Source organism: Melospiza georgiana, chromosome 4 (assembly GCF_028018845.1).
Source record: "Melospiza georgiana isolate bMelGeo1 chromosome 4, bMelGeo1.pri, whole genome shotgun sequence".
NCBI lineage: Eukaryota > Metazoa > Chordata > Aves > Passeriformes > Passerellidae > Melospiza > Melospiza georgiana.
The window spans coordinates 13,443,505-13,464,950 of NC_080433.1; the positions used below are offsets into that span (position 1 = coordinate 13,443,505).

A 21,446-nucleotide genomic window follows, 5' to 3' on the forward strand; every position below is an offset into this window, starting at 1 on the left:
TTGTAATAGCTCAGGATACAGTTTTGACATAAAAATACTATTTTGAATTAGCAAGAGTTTTGGAGAGACTGAGAAATCTGATCCTACCCTAGGAAAAAAAAGAATTTTAACTTTTCATCAAGGGTACTGCACTCTACTGCAGTGATAATCCAAAGGAATGATTGGATAGGAAAGGCACTGGCTTCCTCTAAGCGTCTTGGCAGTATAATTGTTTGGAGCTGTTTGCTTTTCTGATAAATGCACTGCTTCATTTTTTACCCACTTGGATATATTTCTATTCCTTCTTTGGCCTCGTGGATAGAAGTATTTGGTAGTTGTTTTCACCAGATTTTGTCCTTGTGGATAAGGTGACGGTAACGCCAAGAGCAATGTTTGTAGGTGTCAGACTGTGTCATAGAGTGGAAGGCAGCACAGCTGAGAGTAAGTTTATTGTGTTCCTAGGAGTAAACTGATTTTTTTGCTGTACTCCTGCTGCAAAAGCAGCCACAAGGAAATGGCTTCCTGACTTTGCCCCTTCATGGGCTCTTTTCAGAGAGCTGCCCAGAAGTGCCCAGAGCTGCATGCCAGGCACTCTGCTGTTTCTCTTTCATTTCTTTGATACAGTAACCTCACATTATTACCACATAATTTTACTTTCTGTTTCACAACAACGAGATCTCAGGAGCAATGCCAGCATTTTCACTACAGTAAAGCTTTCAGTGGCACAGGAGGACACTTTGTATTTGTTTTATTGTAGCACATTTGAAGGCACCAGAATCTTCACTGCAAGGATTGAGTGATGAAGTGAGAACATCACCTTGTCATTCCTGTTTCAGTGGCAATGCTTGTTTCTGTCCAGGCACAGCTGGACACTGGAAAAATTGCAGGTTTAAAGGCAACTTTTTGGGGTTTATCTGGGCAATGATTGTGGCAGAAGTTATAGATAATTACAGATATATTTAGTGTAAAATATTGAAGCACAGGCCTCAAATTTGGTGAGCATCTAGGGCATGATAGAAATAGTAACTGCATGTGCACAAAACTTCCTCCCCTTCCCTGTTGCCAGCAGGAAGAACACTCAAACACTCAGAGAGGAATGTTGGTCTTGCCAGGAACCCTCAGATGAGAAATGGGCTGCCTTTTGTGTCCCAGAGCAGCACACAGTGTGCCCTCAGAAATAGAGGATTTTAGGAATGCTGCTGCTTTATTCTTCCAGCCAACCCTGTTTCACTGAGGGGGTTTGGGCCATGGAAATAATTGATCTGAGATATTGCTGATGCAAGAAGCTGTCAAAATATCAGCCATTCTGGGATGCTGTTCTGAAACTGTAGGAGCCAACTGTTAGTTTATCCTCTAAAAAAAAGGATTGCTTGAAATACTTTTCCCCCGAAGGTCAGATTTTTTGCAAAGGGCAAATTTCAAAGTTGTATCCCATAGTCTAAGTGTACTGTAGGTTCTCAGGAAAAATCAGACACAGTCAGTGTGCATAACTGTTTTTCCAGCTCTTGTTCTCAAAAGTGGCTAAAACACTTAAATGACACTTTAAAACATGGAAAATTAATAATAAATACTTAAATTCTCAGCAAAGCTATACAGAATGGCAAATAGAGTAACTCAGTGAAAAATATATTTAGCAGTTTTAGCAGCTGCTTGTAACAAAGTCCTGTTATTAGTATGAGAAAAGTGAATAATTTTTTTGTTATTTGATAACTAGCAAGAAATTTTTGACTACTTCCTTGGACATTAAAGGTTTGATTTCTGTTTTAAATTAAATTTCAGACCCTGAATGAAAAAAAAAAAAAAAAAAAAAGAAAGAAAGAAAGAAAAAAAGAGAACACATCTCTGAATTACAGAAATATGAACAAGATGTTAACACAGCCTAAAATTCTGGATGGATTCCACTGCCCACACTGCTGTCCCATGCACATTCCCACAGTCACTTCAAAGAGTGGCACAGGGCACACAATTCCCTTCCCAAGAATTAATGGGCAAAAGAATTTCTCATTTCTACATTGTGCTTTTAAGGAATTACATTTGCTCCTTCAGGAGATGACTACAGCAGGTTTTGGCCAAGGAGATTTTAAAGTTACTCACTTTATGTCCACTTTTTTTAAAATTTGGAATGCAAACTAGTCTCAGATGTATTTCTGACCAATTCCTTCAGCAGCTCCTCTATGTGCAGATAAACTAATATTTTAAATACCTCATCTATGGAGGAAAGCAAATTGATCAGATTTTAGGATTAAAATGGATTAAAGATTTGCTGGCTCGTCAGGTACAGTTTGGATCTGATTCTTGCCAACATAACTCATTTTACTGTCATAGCATGGAAGAACTCTGGTTAGCAACCAGACCCCACAAACAGCTCAAGGCAAGAGACAGCAGATGGATAGAGAAATATCCTGGGAAACAATGGTAGGGCTTAAGTTTTCAGCAAACCTACAGATTACTCACTTTTGAGCATTGTTTGGAGGGAAAATATTTATTTATTTATTTATTTATTCTGGTGCCCTAGGTACTTTTTGTCAAAGGTGAAGGGGGGAAGAAAAGGAAGGTTTTGTGCCAAGTATTAGGGAAAATCTGACGTTCATTCTTCTCTCCTCCTTAAATATTTCCTTTAAAGCTGCTGTTTAAAAAAATTAGTTACTTTGTACCTTTCAAAATTTCCGATCCCACTTTTGCTTTAAACACAAACTGTCGCCTGATAGGAAAGTTTCCATTTACAGCAACGACACCTTGCATTGCATTTAAAGAAAGCACATTTTGTGTTAGCTGCCATTTCCATGTGCCTTTGTGCTCTGGTTCCAGCAGCTGCTGCAGAGCTGAAGTGCTGCCAGCCAGCAGAGTTTTGCATTATTCCTGCCCCGTGCAGATCTCGGAAATACCAGCAGTTGCACTAAGCCTGTTCTCATGAGAGAGCTGGCACAGGGCTGCACATCAAAGAGCTTATAATAAGCATCCAAACATTTGTTTGTTTATTCAAACTGCTGAAACCTGTGGAGATTTATTCATCACGAGAGCTGGGTCACATACGACTGAGTTTGAATTTCCTCATTGCTGACGGAAAGCCTGGACAAAGTTGGGCCCCATCTGAGGCAGAGCAGCTGGGGGATATCCTGCTGTGGCTGCAGAGGAACAGTTTCAGTCTCTCCTAAAAGCTCCCTGGGACTTCACTGAAAATCTGCAACTGCATTTGACAAATGCGTTTGCAGCTGTCATGGTACTGCTTAAGCATAAGGTCTGCAAATAACGGTCCCTCTCAGAAACCCCTCGTCCTTTAGGAAGTGTTGGAATGTAAGGTGGAGCGTGGTATCTGTGCTTGCTTCTGTCCCAAGTGCTTTCCTGATAATCAGTTGCATATAATTTTTGTATTTAGGTTTAATCAGCTTTATTTTCCTTCTTTTACTGGAGATTTAAATAATATGTGGGTTTGATCTAAGATTATTGATATTGTTATGTGTTGTGGGATTTTTTTAATTTAATGTAATACCATTTCTTCATGTTTCAATTTTTAAAATACAAGAATATAAATGCAAGGTATAAACTTTCACTAAATTAATTACAGAGGTGCTTAAAGAAAAATGTGTAAATTATTTAATTTAAATATTTGTTACATACTTTATCTTGTGAACCCTTTGTACAGTGAGGAAGTATTTCCTTTTATGGGCTAAGAATGAAGGGGCTGATGTCAAAGACAATTTGTTATTTATTCCTGTCTGGTCTTTATTGCTGTATCATTTGTGAAGAACTATCACAAATTCTTCAGAGTTATCAGTGTTTGGTGTTGACCATTATAACAAAACTTTAAAATATATTTTCACGTAGAACACAGACTTCCTTTTATTTAATTTTAATAAAAGCAAGTCTAGTTGAGGAATAGCTGCAATCCCAAAATTGAGTTTTTAACTCAAGTTCACCAATAGGAAAAATCATGTGTAGAACTGAGTTCATCTTTGTTTTGCAGCATGGTAGCTCATTTTCCTTTGAAAAGAGCTAAAAAGAAGCTGCATTTGGTTTGTGCACCGATGCTGGTGTTTTCTGTGGAGCTGACTTGTGGCTCACTGGGAATAACAACGTGTACCAGGATTATTCCCTGCCATCTGCCCTGAGGGCAACCTGCTGCTTTTATAGATGTATTTCAAACATGATTTGGCAGCACAAAACAAACGTTGAAATTGCATTATTGGCTTCCCTGTAGGAGGGATTTGAAATAGAATTCAGAGTCTGCTCATAGGGATTCTGTGTCTGGTACATGCAGGTGTGACAGTCTGTGCCTACAGCATCCTTCTAAGGAAATCTGATATAGGAAATAAGGTACATTTCAAAGGTATCTACCTTAAATTTTGCTGTGTGAATCACCAAACACAGTAGGTACCACAAGCACAATCTATTATAAATGTTCTAGCAATCATTTGTACTTACTTGCTTTTTATTTGTAACATGTAACACTTTATTTCCTCAAATTGCTGCAACTTGGCATTTTCACTTCATCAGTGTCACCACACAGGTATGTTGTCCCCTGAGGTGTTTGTGTCATGTTTGCAAAAGCTCTGCTGGACTTCCCTGTGCTGACCTGCAGCCACTTCCTTTACCCTGTCACCTCATGTGACACAAACCCACTGTGTAACTGAGCCCACCCTAAGGAAGGCTGTTTCCTCCTTTCTTTTTCCTATTGTGCTCACAGGTTTTTTTAAATCTTTTTCTGTTTCTGAAGATGGGCTGTGTTTTTTTCTTGAGCTCCTTTATTGCGTCAGTCTCGCCAGATTCCATTGCTGCGGATGTTTCGAAACAGAATTCCTGTTGCAAGGACCTCAATTGCAGATGAGCTGCTTCTGCCAGGGGATAGGCAGCGTGCACAAGAGACTGATCTGATTACAGGCTGGACCTTAAGTAAGGACTGCAAGATCAAGCATGAGGTACTTGAAGTAGCAGTAATATTTTGGTGTATTTTCTCACGTTGAGTATGCAGGTGATCCCTGTTGTGGTAAAGACACCGGCCTTGTGTTCAATGCCAGGAGTTTCATGGCATTCTTTCTACTAGAAAGAAAAAAGATTGGCAGGATGGGGAAGTCCTGAGCCACTGCAATCTCGGAGACACAGCAGTCCTGTGTGTGTAGGAGTGCAGTGTCACCCAGCAGCCTGTGTGGGACGTGCTGCAGAGCTGGGAGCAGGTCACCACCCTCCTGCAGGTGACTCACCTGAGCCACCCCTGCTCACCTGCAGGGCTCCCATGGCTCATCCCCACTCACACAGCAGCTCTCTCCATGGAATCACAGTGCCCTGGCCCTTGGGCAGAGCAGAAACCTGCATGGTTCAGTTACTGCTTTAGTAGTAATGAACCTAACCAATGCTTCAGTGCTATCAGTGTGCTCCAGAAACCTCAGAGTGGTTTGGCAAAGTCTGGCTTAGCAGATTCTCAGGGGACCTGCCTCCTGAGCAGCTCCTGCTGTTCCACAGCTCCTAAAACAGTTGCTCAGAATTTTCTCTAGGAATGCAGCACCACAGGTTAAGTGCCCCAGGATGTTGAAACCCTTCCTTGCCTTTTAAATGGTCTGTTATCTGTGTCTCTTAGGACACAAAAGAAGCACAGTGTCCAAGCCCTAATCAATAGAGGCAACAAGTGTTTCATTAAATCAAGATATCAATATTAAAGAGAAAACAAAGTAGTTATTGTTTCCAGTCAGCTGTTTTGGGGACTTTGGACTTCAGTAAATACAGAACGTAGAAGGAGCACATTTCTTGCAAGGAGTAGTCAAACCTAATTCTCATGGAATGCTTGTTTCCCAGTAAAAACCACTAATTCAAGCCAAGTTCCCAAGTTTCTCTCTGTTAGAACAATGCAAATGACACTTCCAAGGATGAATGGATGCCCTGGTCTCACAGGGATTTTTAGGAAGGACAACATATCTTGCACTTGTGAATGTTAAAGTCACATCTAGCTACACACGATGATGCATTCTCAAACGTTACCAGCCTACTGATCTAGGATGAAAAAACTTGAACTAAACTTTTTTTTTCTTTTTTTACATTCTGATTTTTTCTGCCTTCTTTAAAAACAAGAGGTTGAATTCACAGTGTTTGTATAGAGACTGTAGGAACCTATGTGCTTTAATCCTTTCAGACTGAATGTAAACCAACTTAATTTGAAACACGGTTTTGCCTTAATGGTTTTAAAAAAATAAAATATTTTTAAAAGTGAATTTAATGACATGTGATGATCTTTTATCTCCAGGAAAGGAACTCACTGCAATGAGACATTCAGAAGGCAGCCTGTTTGAAGCATCTTCATGTACTGATGCTTCCCTGTGTTCTGTTAGATGCCTTTTGAAGCAGGAGTGGTTGTGTAACATACCCAGAGACGTTGCATATACATTTATTTATATATATTTCATAAGTTTGGTGTTCATCCATCATCCAGCTGTGATCTGTCATATTCTCATGGGTTGTATGGCTGGTTTGAGACATCCATGGAATTCAACAAGAGCACTTCTGTGTGAAATGCAGCACTGACTAATTCAATGACCACATCTTCAATTAAATCAGGCAAGTATGTCACAGGTAGTTGTTTTCCTTCCAGAATCTGGGGATATTTTCAGCTGGTAACAGAGTGCTGAAGTGAAAATTACAGCAGAGGAAAAAGACTCTGGTTTCTTCATAGCTGTGCTCAGGAGCATGGAAGACCTGATGCTGAGCAGCAGAAAGTACTTGAAGACCCCAATGAAAACAACCTGTAAAGGCTGTGCATCCATGAAGAGCAGAAAAGGCTGGCCATGGTATCATTCAGGCTGTGAAATCACATATATACCAAAATATGATGATACTGAGACCATAATGCTCATGTTCAGTGGGAATACAAGAATGTGGGATAACTAAGTTCTAACAGCTGGGCACAGATTATAATCCATTGTCATTCCAGGAAATACCAAGTGGAATGTAGGGCAGTCTCCTTTCCCTAAAGCATAAACCAGAGATGCCAGAACACATCTGCTGTCCCTCTGTGGTACCTGCTGGCTTTTCTGCACCTACCAGGTCTTCACTGCCAGGTAACTGTGAAGGAGAGGCATCTCTGATTTGGTCTTCCCTGCTGCACAATAAATAACTGAGCTGTACTGAGCCAAATTAAATATTGTATAATTTTGCTCTGCGGTTCTGCTCCCTTTTAACCCTGAGTCCTTTCACCCTTCAGTTCAACATAACAAGTTCTTAAAGGCATGGAAATTTCTGAGGGCTTTAAATGACTCCTCAGTCAAATTGTAAATGCAAATATAATGGTTGTGAATAAATGAGATAACTGCTTGTGCCTTAAAAGGGCACAGAGGAAGCTGAGCAGGAGGGAAAACAGGTCAGAGAGATGAGATCCCAAGCTCACTGACATTGGAACTGCACTAGGCAGGCTTTCAAAACCTGCTTTTAGGAGTACAATCTGTCATGAACAATGGGAAATCCAGGAAAAAACATATTTCAAGGTTTGCTGGTGTAAACATATCCTGTGGTCTCACGTAACCATGTTGCTTTGGGAGCTTGATTATAACACTTCAATTCCAAGGTGGGAAAGTGCTCTCTTCAGTTGTGGGTTTAGCAGAGGACATGCTCTGGTGTTTATACAGAACAGATAGAGACACACCACAGCTTTTAAACAGTGTTCCTAACGTGAAACTGAAATATAACACCACCCATCTTACATAAGTTTAGTATCACTTTCCCTGAAAGTGTAGTCTTTTGTAACTGCAAAAAGGAAGCTGAAATGTTGCCTCATAACGTGGATCTTTTTTTCTGCATTTAGAGACATACATATATTTTATTTATTAAAGCACTTAGGGCTTGAAAAGGCCACTAATAGGTCCAGTATTGCTCCTCCAATCACTGCAAGAAATTTCAGTCCTGATCAGAGAGCACCAATATAGTAAGTTCAGAAAAAAGAAAGATTTTAGGATACTTCAATACAACTCCTTGAAATAATGTTGATTTCTTTTAACAAACACAGGTTCATTCTACTAAAATGATGGATTTTTGATGGATTATATGGATGGAAGTGTTGGAAAAAAGAGATGTTCACCAAAGCACTAACAAGTTCTGAAGCAATGACCAGCATTTACTTGAGTAAAAAAGGTGATTTTTTGATTAGGGAGCATTCTAGATGTATCCTCAAGGCATGTGACTTGGGTTTTACATAAAAGCCACCATAAAATCTTAAGAACAGTCAAAAGAGATAACTGAAGAAACTAATTTTTGAGCTAAACAAATTGCTGTTTCCATTGAACTTTTTACCTTTTTACCTGAAACTGTGTTTTTGACATCCCTATTACAGCTGCAGTTTATTTGTCTGGTTCAGGAAAGAATTAGGCATATTAATGGAACTTTTCTATTTCCAGATTAACTGCTTTGAAAGTGAAAAAGAAGTCACCTTTATTGTAAAGCATAAGCCAAATGTATTCAGGTTCCTCTCCAGCTGCTGTGCTGACATGGACTGAAAGGTTAAGTGAAAAGTGACTGCAAGTGCAAGGGATTCTAAATACTTTTATTGATTGCAGAAGCACCAACCTTCAAAGTCTCAAGTCTCAATGCTGTGATAGCACTAAGATTACCATATTGAGAAATGTAGGTATTATATTTAGGACATTTTCTCACAGCACTTTTATTTTGGACTTGAATTCTCTGCCTTATGTAATCTTACAGGCCAGCACTGCCAGATTAACAATTGGTGTACACTGACTTGCTTGGGTATATTCTGAATTAAGCCAGACCAATCTGTTTTGGAATTTCGTAACCCTGTAGGGAGTGTCAAGAGCAACACAAGGCACTAAAATAGCAAATGTGGAAACCTGGACACGGTTCCTGTGTCTGTGCTGTTTGGTTTCTTGCTGCAAGCATTCCACATGGTGACAGGAGGCTCATCTGCCTCTTTTCTGGCTCCTCATCAGCTCCGTGGCGCGGCGGGCGCTGCACGGGGATGTCTGAACCCAGGCCAAGGGCAAGGAAATGTGCTGCTCTCTCCAGCAGTAGTGAGCTGATGAAGGTCACTTCTTTAAAAGGAGCAACATGATAGTCTCCAAGCAGAGAGGAGAAACCCCAGCCAAAGAACTGTCACTCTTGGACCTTCAAGATTTATGCTTCGTATCCGTTTTTTTGCAGGATTTCTGCTGGGGCTTCCTTTTATCCATGTCTTCTTGTATTTCCAAAGGGAAGGCCTTCAGGTTTTCTTTCACACAGGGGAGGCAGAAACTTTTGGAGTAGAACAGACTACAGTTCTGTGAAGAAAATAACAGTTCTGTAAGGAAATAACTAGCATTACTACACAAAATGGAAATGCTTACATTCCAGTCTCATTAAACTGCATTTATATTTATAATTCTACTAAAATGAATTATTCTTCTTCTAGACTGAGATATTCCAGCAATTCACAATTTTTTCTTACTCAATAATTCTAACATGTGGTTAGAGCCAACTGGGTGAAAAATAAAACCCCCAAATCAACTGTCCCACTGCTCCTATTAAAGTGACCTTCACCAGCTCCCTGCTACAGGGAATAGCAACACCCCTCCTTCAGCTGCCTTCTCCTCCCAGCTCCATGCATGGGTTTCCTGGCCTGCTCACTGGATTCCAAATAGGATTTCATGGCTAAGCTGCAGCTGGTGTTGCTGATGGATTATACCTGGAGAGTGAATAAAGGTGTAAGAGATTCCATGGGTTTTACTGAAACAGCAGAGTTTTCCTCTAAGTCTTGCTTGATGAAGATTTCTACCTCTTGGGAAGATCTTCCATCTGCAATGGAATGTGAGACTTGGAGCCTCAGCACACTCTTCCTCACCAATCTCCACAAAAATGGCCTAAAGACCCACACAAGTACCAAGTGCTGGAGGCTCTCACAACAGACCATCGTTTCTATAACTCCCAAAAACCTATTCTTATTTCCATTAACCCATGCACTTGTATTGTCTTAGGAGACTACTAAAAAGTATCACTATTGTATCAATGTCACAGAGGTGTCCAATAACCAGAGTAGTTAAATGAACTCCATTCATCTGAGACAATTCAAGTGAGATTTCATCCCTTACCCTCAATAAATGTACTCACTGGTTAAAACCTAGAACCACACCTGGTACTAAAGCTTGAGCTAGTGGCTCTCCTCTGAACTCTTGGTGGTAAAATATAAAAGCTGCTGTGCACAAATATTTTTTTGCTATCCCTGTTCTGTTCACAGCTCATACAGACCCAATATTTTTTTTTCCCCTGGAGCTGTAACCAGATGTTAGTAATTGAATAGAAAGAAGCAAAACTGACAGAACATTTAAATGTATTTGCAATGCAGAGTTTGGACAACTGGAAGAGAAACTAATTAATGTATTATTCCTTTGCTCTGCAGCAAGACTTGACATCCCTGGTTCTCTTGATGTGCTGATCACCAAATTCCAAATAGGATTTCATGGGTAAGCTGGAATTGGTGTTGCTGATGGATTATTCTTGGGGATTTAAGAATGAATAAAGACATCAGTTTAGATAGAACTGGACAAATGGATTCCCTGGGTCTTACCTAAATAGTAGAGTTTTCCCCTTGCCATTGTCATTTGCAGCTGGCCTTTCTCTGGGAGCTAGGCTTGGCTATCCCTGTGTTCCTCTCCTTGTTTTTGTTTCTTATGTCACTATCTGGGTTTTAGCAGCAGACTCAGATGATAATTATATCAAAATCACAATCAGCCTGCTTCCATGTGACTTGGAAGCTTGGGGAACAACTTGTCTTCATCTATTGTCCTTTTCTGCATTGACTGCCAGGCCCTTCATCCTCAGGAATGAGTGTGAGGCCTCAGTCTCTGAAAAGCCCTGAAAGTGGATTTCAGTTGCACAACCTCCAAGCCTATTGTTTTTTGTCTCTTGGTATCCTTAATACATTAAGCTGCCAGTTTAAAGGGGGAGATTAGAGTTTCAGCTGGCCTGGCTATTGTTGCTCGCATTGCCAAATGGCACACAGGCCCCAATGTCCCAAAGGTGGCCACTGGGCCATGGCAAAGGGGGGGAGAGGCAGGTGGGATCCCCACTGTCAAAATGTAGCTCCTCACAGGTAAAACAGGTGCTCAGCTTGCATTCTTTTGGCTGAAACGAGTTGCTAGTACAGATTTTGGCCACCAGGAACTGGAGAAATCATGACTATGAACCCCTGAGCATGTAACCATAGTCCTGCTCTCTCTGTCCTGGGATTTTCAGCCTAATTTTTCTTTCAATGCCCTACAAGTTAAACTTACCATGTAGAATTGAGCCCTTCTTTTAAACCCTTATCCTGATACAGTTCTGTGTTTAATCAGATGATTCTTTAACGTGTTTTCTCCCTTCCATGACCAAGGCAAGAGGGGGCCATTTCAATTCCAAATTTAATAGTCCAATTCAGGCAAAACTGCTGCCAAAGCATGCTGCCATAGTTTATTTCTGTTTTGACATGAATCATGGCTGAAAGTAATATATATATAGGGATGGTATCTACCACAATACGTAAAGGAAAGGCTCTGCCTGTCCCTGTCCAGGGCTGACCCCACATGACTGGAAGTTGAGTGGGAAGCAGCTGTAGTATTACATTTATCACTTAATGCCTACAATCATGTGCTCAGTCACCTTCTGCTGAGGTGAGCAATAAGGGATGAAACTTGCTCCCTTTCCTCCTTTCTTCTCCAAAAGCCACCTTTTTTCCATGTCTTTAGAAAGTGTTGCAATAAAACAGAAGTAACTATTTTAAATTACTAATATGGTCAGATTATATAATTTCCTCTCCCCTTTTCTGAAGGAGTAATAGGAAGACGGGCACTCAACCTGCCCAAAGACTTTTAAAAGCATTTTTATTATCTTCCTTTTTTTGTGGTTTTGGCATGTTTTAAGACATTACAAATAATCATTGGAATTATTCCCAGCTGGATCAGAACTAATGGCACTTACCAAGGCACTCTGATAAAGGACTTAAGCAGGGTGATACAGGCTACAAAATGATTGAAGTAAATTGAGTAAAGCTTCAGAGGATATTTGGAGATATTTAAGTTTATGAACACTATACAGAACGGCTCTAAGTCATGACTTTTACTGGCACAATAAAAGGAAATACACTTCAGCTGGCATGGGTTGTCTCATGAAAACCCTAAAATCTGATCTGTCTCTCAAGGTCAGAAAAGTCTTAATTTTGCCACATGTTAGGTTAATTCTATTCTGAATTACCACAATTTAAAAAGCAACCTGTCACTAAAACCTTTCCAATTGGTCCAGCTTCTTTGCAAAGAGGCCCAAGAAAGTATAATTTTCTTCAGCTTCAATTCCTATGTTTTAACATTTAACTCAGTTCAGGAGTGAATCGATGTACTTGGGTCAAGCACAAGCAGGAACCACAGCCAATACAAAGATATTTTTCTACCTTTGTCTCTCTCTATTGCCTTGGATAAGTTTTTCCTTCTCTGAACTTTATTTTTCTTACATGAAGAGGAATAGTATGTGTTTGCTTACTTTGTGGTGTGGGTGTTTAAAGCACTAATTATCATTTCTGCAGATCTCTTTCAATGTTACCTAAGCAGTATTGCTAAATTCATTTTGAAACCATAGTCATATGTGTGATTCACTATCTGGCCTGGCCAGTTTGGTAAGAAATTCATTCTCAATTATTTACAATCAATGTTTTACTTTGAATGATACTATCAGGGGAATATTGAAAACTCAGATAACAAGCAGTAAATGACTGACAGATTTCCACAACAGGCAAAATAAGCAGGACTTTCAAAAAGATTAGAAGCTTCTATTAGCTCACTGCAAGTATCTTCCATTCATTGCCAAAACCTAGGTTAACTGAAACAAACACACCTTTTCAAAGAAAAAGCCCCACCTTCATTCAGAAAATCACAGTGTGTGCAAAGACCCTGAGAGGCTGAAATGCTCTGTTTCTGACAGTTGGAAATACCTGCTGAATCCTTCCTAAATTCAAGACACTTGATTTGGGAATGAGAATAGTTAAATATGCTCAAGTTTGTCCCAGATGTGTCTGTGTTCCAATTCCTCTGCTGTTAAAAAGGAAGGATAAACCTGGCATGTCAGGGCAGGAATCAAGCCCCTAAGCCCAAATTCTCTGAGTAGCTGCTCTTGGCTCCTCGTTGGGCTGTATGGGAGGAGTCAGCCCCTGCCACAGCAGGGACAGCAGGGAAGGTCCTGCTCATGTCAGCTTTGCCTCCACACAACTGCCCTGAGAACCTGGCTCTGGAAACTTGAGCCCAGCCACCACGGCCACAACCAGAAAGTGCTGGCACTTCACCTAGTCACAGCCTACTGGTAGCTCCAGAATAGAAAAATCCAAACCAAACCTTCTGAGCTGCAATCACTTTTGGTGATTTTCAGTCATTTAAATGTCAGAAGAGACTTCAGAGATAGGATGCTGAGAAGTACTCCCAGTGCAGGTAGCTGGGTGTGCAAGCTCCCATGCCAGCTGCACACTGTGCCATGGATGGCAGGAAACAACTGGAGCCCCCATGCCAGGAATGGGCACAGATCCCTGCCCTAACAAAGGGCTCAGGGCCCTGCATCACAGTCTGGGAGAGGACTGGTCACCCTGAGGCTCTGCAGGAGCCAGTGAACAGCAGGAAGACCCCAGACCCAAATTTCCCCATGGGATCAGGTGCACAGACTGTAGGGGTATAAAAGCCCAGGGGTTTGGGGCCCCTCCCAGAGGAAGCAGCCTGAGCTGTTCCTGCTACTGCACAATTCAAGTATTAAACCTTTTTTTCCTGAAATTGGACCTGACAAACCTGGGTAAGAAGTTTCTTTAACAAGGAAATAAACCCAATCAGGAGAAAGGTGTTACTGCATGCTCCTCTCAGCCCATCCTTGGTGCTGGCTGCCACAAGTCAGAATAGCAACTAAACTGAGCCAAGTGTGCCAGGATCCTTCTGGCTGTGCCTGCCCAACTCCCAAAATCTGAGACTCACAGCAAACAAAGGGGCCAGTTCTGCACTGAGAACAAGGAATTAAGACAAGTAATTTTACACCACCTTTCTGGACTGCACTCAGATTTCACAGTTTAAGGTTTCCTTCCAGCTGCTACTTAAATTCATTCTTCCTCAGAGAGCAAGCATGGCATGGTACAACTCTCTTCCCTGCTCACTTTAAACATTAACTTTTGCAAATAGGATGAAGCCCTGTGCTGTGAATCTAAACCTAATAATCCCTGGACATTTATATTCCCTTTATGGAAAAAAAGCCCCAATCTACTACTGTGTGTGATCTATACTATTACATTTTCTGGTGCTAAGAAAGTAGAAAAGAGCACTCCTTGTGCTTGAGAGGCTGGACTGTGCTTATGCTTATCTGTAAGTAGAACACTCACAATGCTGATCATTTTAATTTAATACTGAGAGCTTCATCTGGTGGAATCCACAAGAACATACAATTGTGTACAATTAACATGCAAATACTAGTAGGACAAAGGGAAATGGTTTCCTTTAAAAACTGATTGTTTGGGATTTTGCTGCTTGATCTTTCTCTGACAGTTCACCAGGACTGGAACAAAAAGAAATTATTGAAGTAGCTTGTTTTGCTTGTTACTTACTGTACCAACACACACTGCTCTGCTACACAAACTGCAATGAGACCTAATGATGAGGAACTTGTCCTTGCCAGGGGTGAAAGGATCCCTCATGACACAGGCTTTTTCCAAAAGCCTGCAAAAGAATAATTTCGGCCTTTTAAGTGTATGCTTCACACTTGTAATTGATTTGCTCCTCTTGCTGTTGTGCATGAGGCAATGCAGCAGCTCTGCAGCTCCTTTTCTCTTCAAAACCTTCAACTCTGCAGCTGCCTTCAGTCCTACACTGTACTTCCTTTCTTTCTTCCAAAAGCAGAGCAACTGGTGAGCCTGTCAGTGTCGTCTTACTAAGCTTTTCTCAATGCTCTACCTTAACTATCTTCCATTTTTTGTAACAGGTATTCCTTAGCATGGCCAACTTCAGTATCTTCAGTACCTTGTCAAGTTACCATTTCAATTGCACAGCTTTTAATCAGAGGTTCTCTTCCAAAGCTGTGTGCATGTGAGTATGAAACACAAAGGTTTTTTCTCTTGGTTATGTTGCTGCTGTAAAGCTGAGGTGCCCAGCTCCTGAGAGCAGAAGCTACCAGCACAGAGCCTTACAGACACCTCCAATGTGCTTTCTTTATGTCACAGACTGTACTACTTGCTCCAGGGTGTTGAGGGAGTGCATTTAATAATAATTTAGCAACCTGCTTGGGAAAAACTAAAGCTTTATTTTTTCTGGGAGCTCCAGGCAAAATAATACAGAAGCCAGTTGAGCATCTGTCTGCACAGGGCACACAGCAAGGCTTCCTCCTGGGCTTAAGTAAAAATTGGATTATGGGAATAATATGGATAAAAGGTAATCTGTCAACTAGTACTGCCTTCTCCTTGTCTCCACACACACAGAAGTGTGTGCAGGAGTGTGTCCAGCACTGTGTTCCTCTCTCCTTTTTCTGTCCACTCAAACAGAAAATGATTTGCCCAGAGCCTTCCACTGTTAGGAAAGATCAGGCATCTTATGGCAGATCACCCTGTCAACAAGCCCCTGGGATACAAAGGCAGGATTGTGTTTGCAAAGTTCCTCTTGCAGGATTCCCAGCCCTCATCAGTGCAGAGCCATTTGACAAAGGCCCCTGTCCAGCACATTTCCTGCAGCACTGCATTTGGGATGTGAGCAAGCCAAGAAAGATGGGGTGTGAAGCTGTTTCTTAAAGCCATCTAGAGAAGTGTGATGCTTCAGCATTATTCTTTTGCTTTTGGCACCTGAGCAATCCAAATAAAGCTGGGTGTTAACTCTGATTTTGGATAACCTAAATTAAGATTCACATTCAGACCCTTCAGGAATGGACCTGATCAAAGGTGAGCCTTTGCTCTGCTGAGTGGGAGAGGGAAAACAAGTAGCACTGTGGGGTTTGGAATGATAAAAAGACAGCTGCCCAAGGACAACAGCCCCAGCAGGTGGTGATTAACAGCTGTTTCCATTCTTTAAGAAACTGAACAGTCTTATTGGGGTGAAATGCTGAGTACATGCCTGACTTCCAGCTCCAGAGAGTTCCTGAACAAGTCATTGTTGACCATTATGGCCTCCACCAAGCTATTCTTGCATTTAAAGCAAGGTGCTTTATTTTATGGGGAGTTTAATGTCTGCAGGCAAAGCTGTAACTGCATAATTCCTGGTCAAACTATCCCTATTTAGCAGAGAGAGAAAAGGCTTTGGTCCCTGAAAATATAAATACATTGTGAGCACTCACACACCCTGATGCTGCATGGTCAGACAAAGGATTGTCCAATCCACACAAAAAGCACTGCTGGTCAGAACTCCACATCATGCCAGAGAGCTCTAAGAAGTGTTTTTGCCATATATATTGCATTCATGCTGTGTGTATATATTGCTCAGCTCAGGGAGGCTCAGTGAGGGAAGGGCTATTCCCAGAAATACCAGGCTGGCAGTCAGCAGTGTTCTAGCAAGAAAACATTGGTAGAGTAGTCAGGGAGGCTAGGAAATAGGTTAAATACAGATTTCTGCATGGTATTGAAGCAGGGCACAAAAACTTATTGTTGTTTTTCCTACCAGCACTGACAATTTTTAACATTCCTTCCCCTTGGAAAAAAGGAGATCACTTTAAGCACCAAGCCTCATGTTCAGGGTCAGTAGAGCACATTATTGAACTCAAGTAGTGCACACTGCAAGGATTCTAATGCTCCTAGCAGAAATGAAGTCTGTGATCTCAGAGGGCACTTACACAATTGAGTGAGAGCTTGGTGACATCTGCCCATAATTTGTGTACAACGCTGATAACTCACACAGCTCATATCTGAACTCTCCTGCTGTCTGAACTTCTTTGGGAGCATCGATTTTTAAGCTACCTGCAAGAAACACACACACAAAAAAATCTTTTAGCCTCAAAATGCAATGCTGGGAACATATCTGCAAGAAGATTAAAGTGACCTGAGACATCTGGCTTTGCAAATTAAAACCCCAAGAAAAACTGACAATTGCAGACCTTGATTAGTAAGTATTTTCTCCCAAATTAAGTTCATTTCCCATGTTCCAGTTAAATTTTCTAATTCCTTAGACAGGTCTATAAACTGCAGACTGGGAGCCTAACTATAAAGTTCACCTATTAATTTGGAAGATCCATGAAATAACTCTGGTGACAAAGCACATGGCTGTGATCTCTGCTCAGCTGAGGTCTGCACGCTCTAAGTGCTTCCCAGGACACTGCTCCCTATCTGCTGCCATGCAGAATTCCAAGCCAGTTCTGCAATGCCCATCTCCTCCCTCAAACTGGGGCCAGGAAAGGGTTTGGGACCTCACTCAGGAGGAGGTACCAGGAAGGTGTTTGCAAAGAAAAGACTGTCTTTTTCTTTGCTTCTGGTTCACCTTGGAATAGAGTTTTGGAAGCTTACCCCTGCCTCCCTGTTCCCATCTGGCTTTCTAAGGAAATGAGGCCAATGGAATCATCCTATATTTTGATAAGGTGTTGGCCCATTCCAGCCACATGGGACAAAGGAGCAGTCAGTCACCTTTAAAAGAGTTTAGATACTATAACTTTGATGAAAACAGGCAGAAGGAGAAGACTGCTTCATCCTTCTAGAGAAGACCCATATATTTCTGGTATCCAACACCTTGGTCCATGGTTTCTGTCTTACTAAATCACACTAGTTACTAATGCAGTAAGAAAAAAAAAATAACTTTTTCATTTTCTTCTTCCAATATTTTTCCCCTTATTGCTTTTAATGAACTCAATTGGCTTGCAGAGGAATCCAACAGCTGCTAACAGTAGCACAAGGTGAGAGGCAGAACTGCAGCACCAGCAGAAAGGCAGGGCTGAGATGAGGGACCTGCACATCGCTCTTTTGGTGACAGTGGGCTGCTATTTCTGCTTGCCCAAGAGAGTGAAACTGAATCCTCAGAGCCATCTGCTGACAAGGTGAACTAGGGGCAAGGTGAAGCAGAGCTGGGACTACTTGTCATCTAATGTTCCATAAGAACAGGGAGATCCTCAGAGGCTTCATGACAGGCATCCAATTCAGAAAGTCCTAGCCTGTTAAACCCTGAAACCTATTTTTGGAAATAATCTCCCTTAGCTCATCACTCCTTTACCACCAGCCTTTCCACAGCCATTCCTGGCATTTCAGTAGCACAGAGTTCTTCAGATGTAACACAAATGGGGCTGGACACTGGATTTATAAATAAATTCACCTTGAGAACACCTTAGGAAGCTATTTTTTCACTAATTATATGACCCTTGGATATTATGTGCTTTCCCTACCTCACAGGGATGATGGAGAGCATTTAATTAACTCAAGTGCTTTTAGATTTGTCAGTTAGTTGTATGACGTGTACATGCTACCCATTTCTTCTCCCTGTATATTGTAATTCAGATTCTTCACACTATGAGCTAACTCAGTTAAGAAGTCTGCTTTTTGAACCCTGGATTTCTGTAATCAGTCTTCCTTAAAAAGGAGAAATCATTAACCTCAAAGAAGTAGAGTATGGAAAGTCGTTTGAATCAAATTGAGAAGACTATAATGCTGACTTTTTCTTTAAAATGGTGCAAAACACCAAGAACCACCACAACAAAAAAAGAAGTATTTATGGCAGTGAGGGTCATAGACTTTGGAATGAATGTGTCCTGATCCCAAGTTAAAATAACAGCCCTGGGTTGAGAGCTGAAGCACATTAGATATAGAAACACCTGCTCTCTCACGGACCATGGCATGTAGAACAGAATCTGTTCAATGCCTACCACTGGGAAGGAATGATATCTATGTGCAAACACATTTTTGGCTATGCCAGTTGAAAAGCATATGATCCTGCCGGCAAGGCACAGATGAATTTATGATGCTTTCCATCATACTCCCAGCTTACAAGTCACTGGTAGCAGCTGTACCAAGTTTTATTTCACTGGGAACATCATTTGTCCTGAGAGCATGTCTACACATCAGCATTTGGGAAAGTTAAGGTTCCTAATCAAAGCTGAGGTCAATGAATGCACAGATTTCAGAGTTAAATGCTCCCATTCAGAAGTAAAGTTTGCTGTACAACAAAGTAAAGGCATTTCCTTCTGAAGAAAGATATTTAATGTCAAGTTCATGCATGTGCTTCACACCTTTAGTCTAAATTGCCAAGCAGACAAGTCCTGAGATGCACTTTCTCACAAAGAGTGGCTTCCAAAAAGTTCATTTGCTTTGAATAACCATGGCTTTATGCCATAAACCCAGCTGAGCCAGACAAAGGTTTATCACATTGGTCAGCTCATTGGTTTGGCACTACATGCCATCCTAGCAGGATGTGACAGTGTGCCAGGTGTTTGTCTGCCCTCCAGATACGTGAAGCAGAGTGAGAACTCATTTCTCTCTAGCAAACCAGCAGCAGGATAAAGGACCTCTTGAGGAAAATGTCCCTTCTTAGTAATGACAGACAAATTTGTGGTCACAAGCACCCCAAACCATCACCAGGTGCTACCACTACGGGGTTTTTTCACCTTGGAATGTTCTGAAGCAGCAGCATTTCCCAGTATCACATCACAAGTCTGTCTGGCTGACAGGTCTTTGACAACAGCTTGTCTAGAACTGAATTCTGCCTGAGCACTTTCCACTCTGACTGGAAGCCACAAGGTATTTTAACACATCTATACCTGACACACATGCCCAGCTCTTCTGGAAAGAACACAGATATCCACATGCTTGGGTAACCACTGAACCAACAAGCTCTACAGAAGCTACTGAACTAACATGTTCCACATGCTAGGTCAAGCCTAGAGTGCTGCAGGATGTGTGTGAGGTTGGCTCACATATCCTGGCAAAAGGTGAAGCACACAGATTTCAGTGCCATAGTAAGGAAATAACTGCAGTAAAAGAAAGGCACAGGTTGGGTAGTGCTGAAGGAGTGTTTCTCTGCAACTGATACCTGATAAAGACATGGGGAAACGGCTCTCAGTCCAGTTCTCTGGAGACTCCTAAAGATTTAAGGGCAATTCGGGTTGGAACACACTGCTCAGAGGCCTGGAAGGCATGCCAGAAATCATAAATCACCCTTAAATTGTCAGGGTCAGTGGCAGTAGCACAGATAAGTAATCTGATTTTCTTTGCTTCAAACCTCATTAGCGCAAGTATTTACAATGCATAGGTTAAGCCCCTCTTAATACTCCACAGGAGACTCCTGTATTTCTGAGTCACTGATAAACTAGAGAAACCATAGAAGAAACAAAGTACCTATAAACAGATGCAGACTTTGATTTGAGAGGCTGTCAGATAAAACCAACACTGACACACCCTTAATCCTCTTCTACGAAACCCTTGTTTCTTTTACCTGCCAGGATTTTCCTGCAGAATTCACTGTTGATGACAATAATCTATTAAAATATCCACAACTCGATTTTCTACATGTAGGAATGCTCTCTAGTAGAAGGGCAGTCCATACCCTGGCATGTGTCAGTGTTTGGTGTGACAGATTTTTAAACACACTTCAGCACCAGCAACTTTGCCTTCTTCAGAAAATCTGCAGCCTAATTGATCAGGCAGTAGATAAAACAGCAGAACCTTCTGACTTGCTATTTAATCCCCAGGTGAACAACTTTCTTCCTCCTGTTCCTTCATGCTACAGCCCTGAAGGCATGTTCAGGTCACCTGTGGCTGCCTCCCTCCTCTTCCTTTGAGGTGACTTACCTTGGGTTCAGCATGAATTAGCCCAGAACTGCAATTTCACAAGGTGTGAACAATCAGAACTTTCATCCTTACTCCCTCTCCCAAAGATCACTTGATTGAATTAAACCTTGATTTGTTGCAGCACCCTTTTCCCCCAGGCTGGGGAGTTGTGCTGGCTTTCTCTGCTTGGAAGGAACAGAGATCCCTGCAGGCTTCCTTCTAGCCATGGGACACAGAGCAGCAGGATAACCAGTCTAGGTGGTCACAGATGTGAAAGCCAGTGTGTCTTCTGAACAGTTGTAGGGACAGAGGAGTAACACAGAGAGGAAAATCAAACCCCTTCCTTAGGTATAAAGGCCTTCTGAACACACAGTGAATCTCAAAAAGTCATCTATACCTAAGATCCAGGATTTCACAAAGCTGAGAAACCAACACTCAACAAAAACTAAGCCCAAGTGCCCCTTATTCAGAGATGCCTACTCTAAATTAGGCAGCATTTAGTAAGAATCTTAAATTAGGTGGGAAGGTAAAGGTTCACACAGGAAGGCTGCACAAGGCATCATCTATCCATAACACAAGAGATCCAAACATGAAGTGTTGCTGAAGTGATCATCAGTTCTGGATCACAGAACAGTTATTCTTTGCCAAAATGGAAAAAACAGACCTGAGGTCAGATTTCATTAAATCTCCTTCTGGTTCAACCATGATAAAAAATCAACCTACAGCAATAGTAACCCTCTGTTCTGAACTCATTTTGTCTCCCTTCCACACTGCAGCTCCCTATTAGAAATTT

The 21,446-nt window shown here is 41.5% G+C and overlaps 1 protein-coding gene across 1 annotated transcript; it reads right to left on the reverse strand.

Annotated features, from left to right (window-relative positions):
* Window positions 1-9,077: 9,077 nt before the first annotated feature.
* CDPF1 (cysteine rich DPF motif domain containing 1) lies at window positions 9,078-17,639 on the reverse strand. Its single transcript, XM_058022320.1, has 4 exons — window positions 17,630-17,639; window positions 16,744-16,867; window positions 14,540-14,651; window positions 9,078-9,227 (listed from the first exon to the last, which is right to left on the reverse strand). The coding sequence occupies exons 1-4, from the start codon at window positions 17,637-17,639 to the stop codon at window positions 9,078-9,080; spliced, it is 396 nt and encodes a 131-aa protein (XP_057878303.1).
* Between the last annotated feature and the right edge of the window lie 3,807 nt (window positions 17,640-21,446).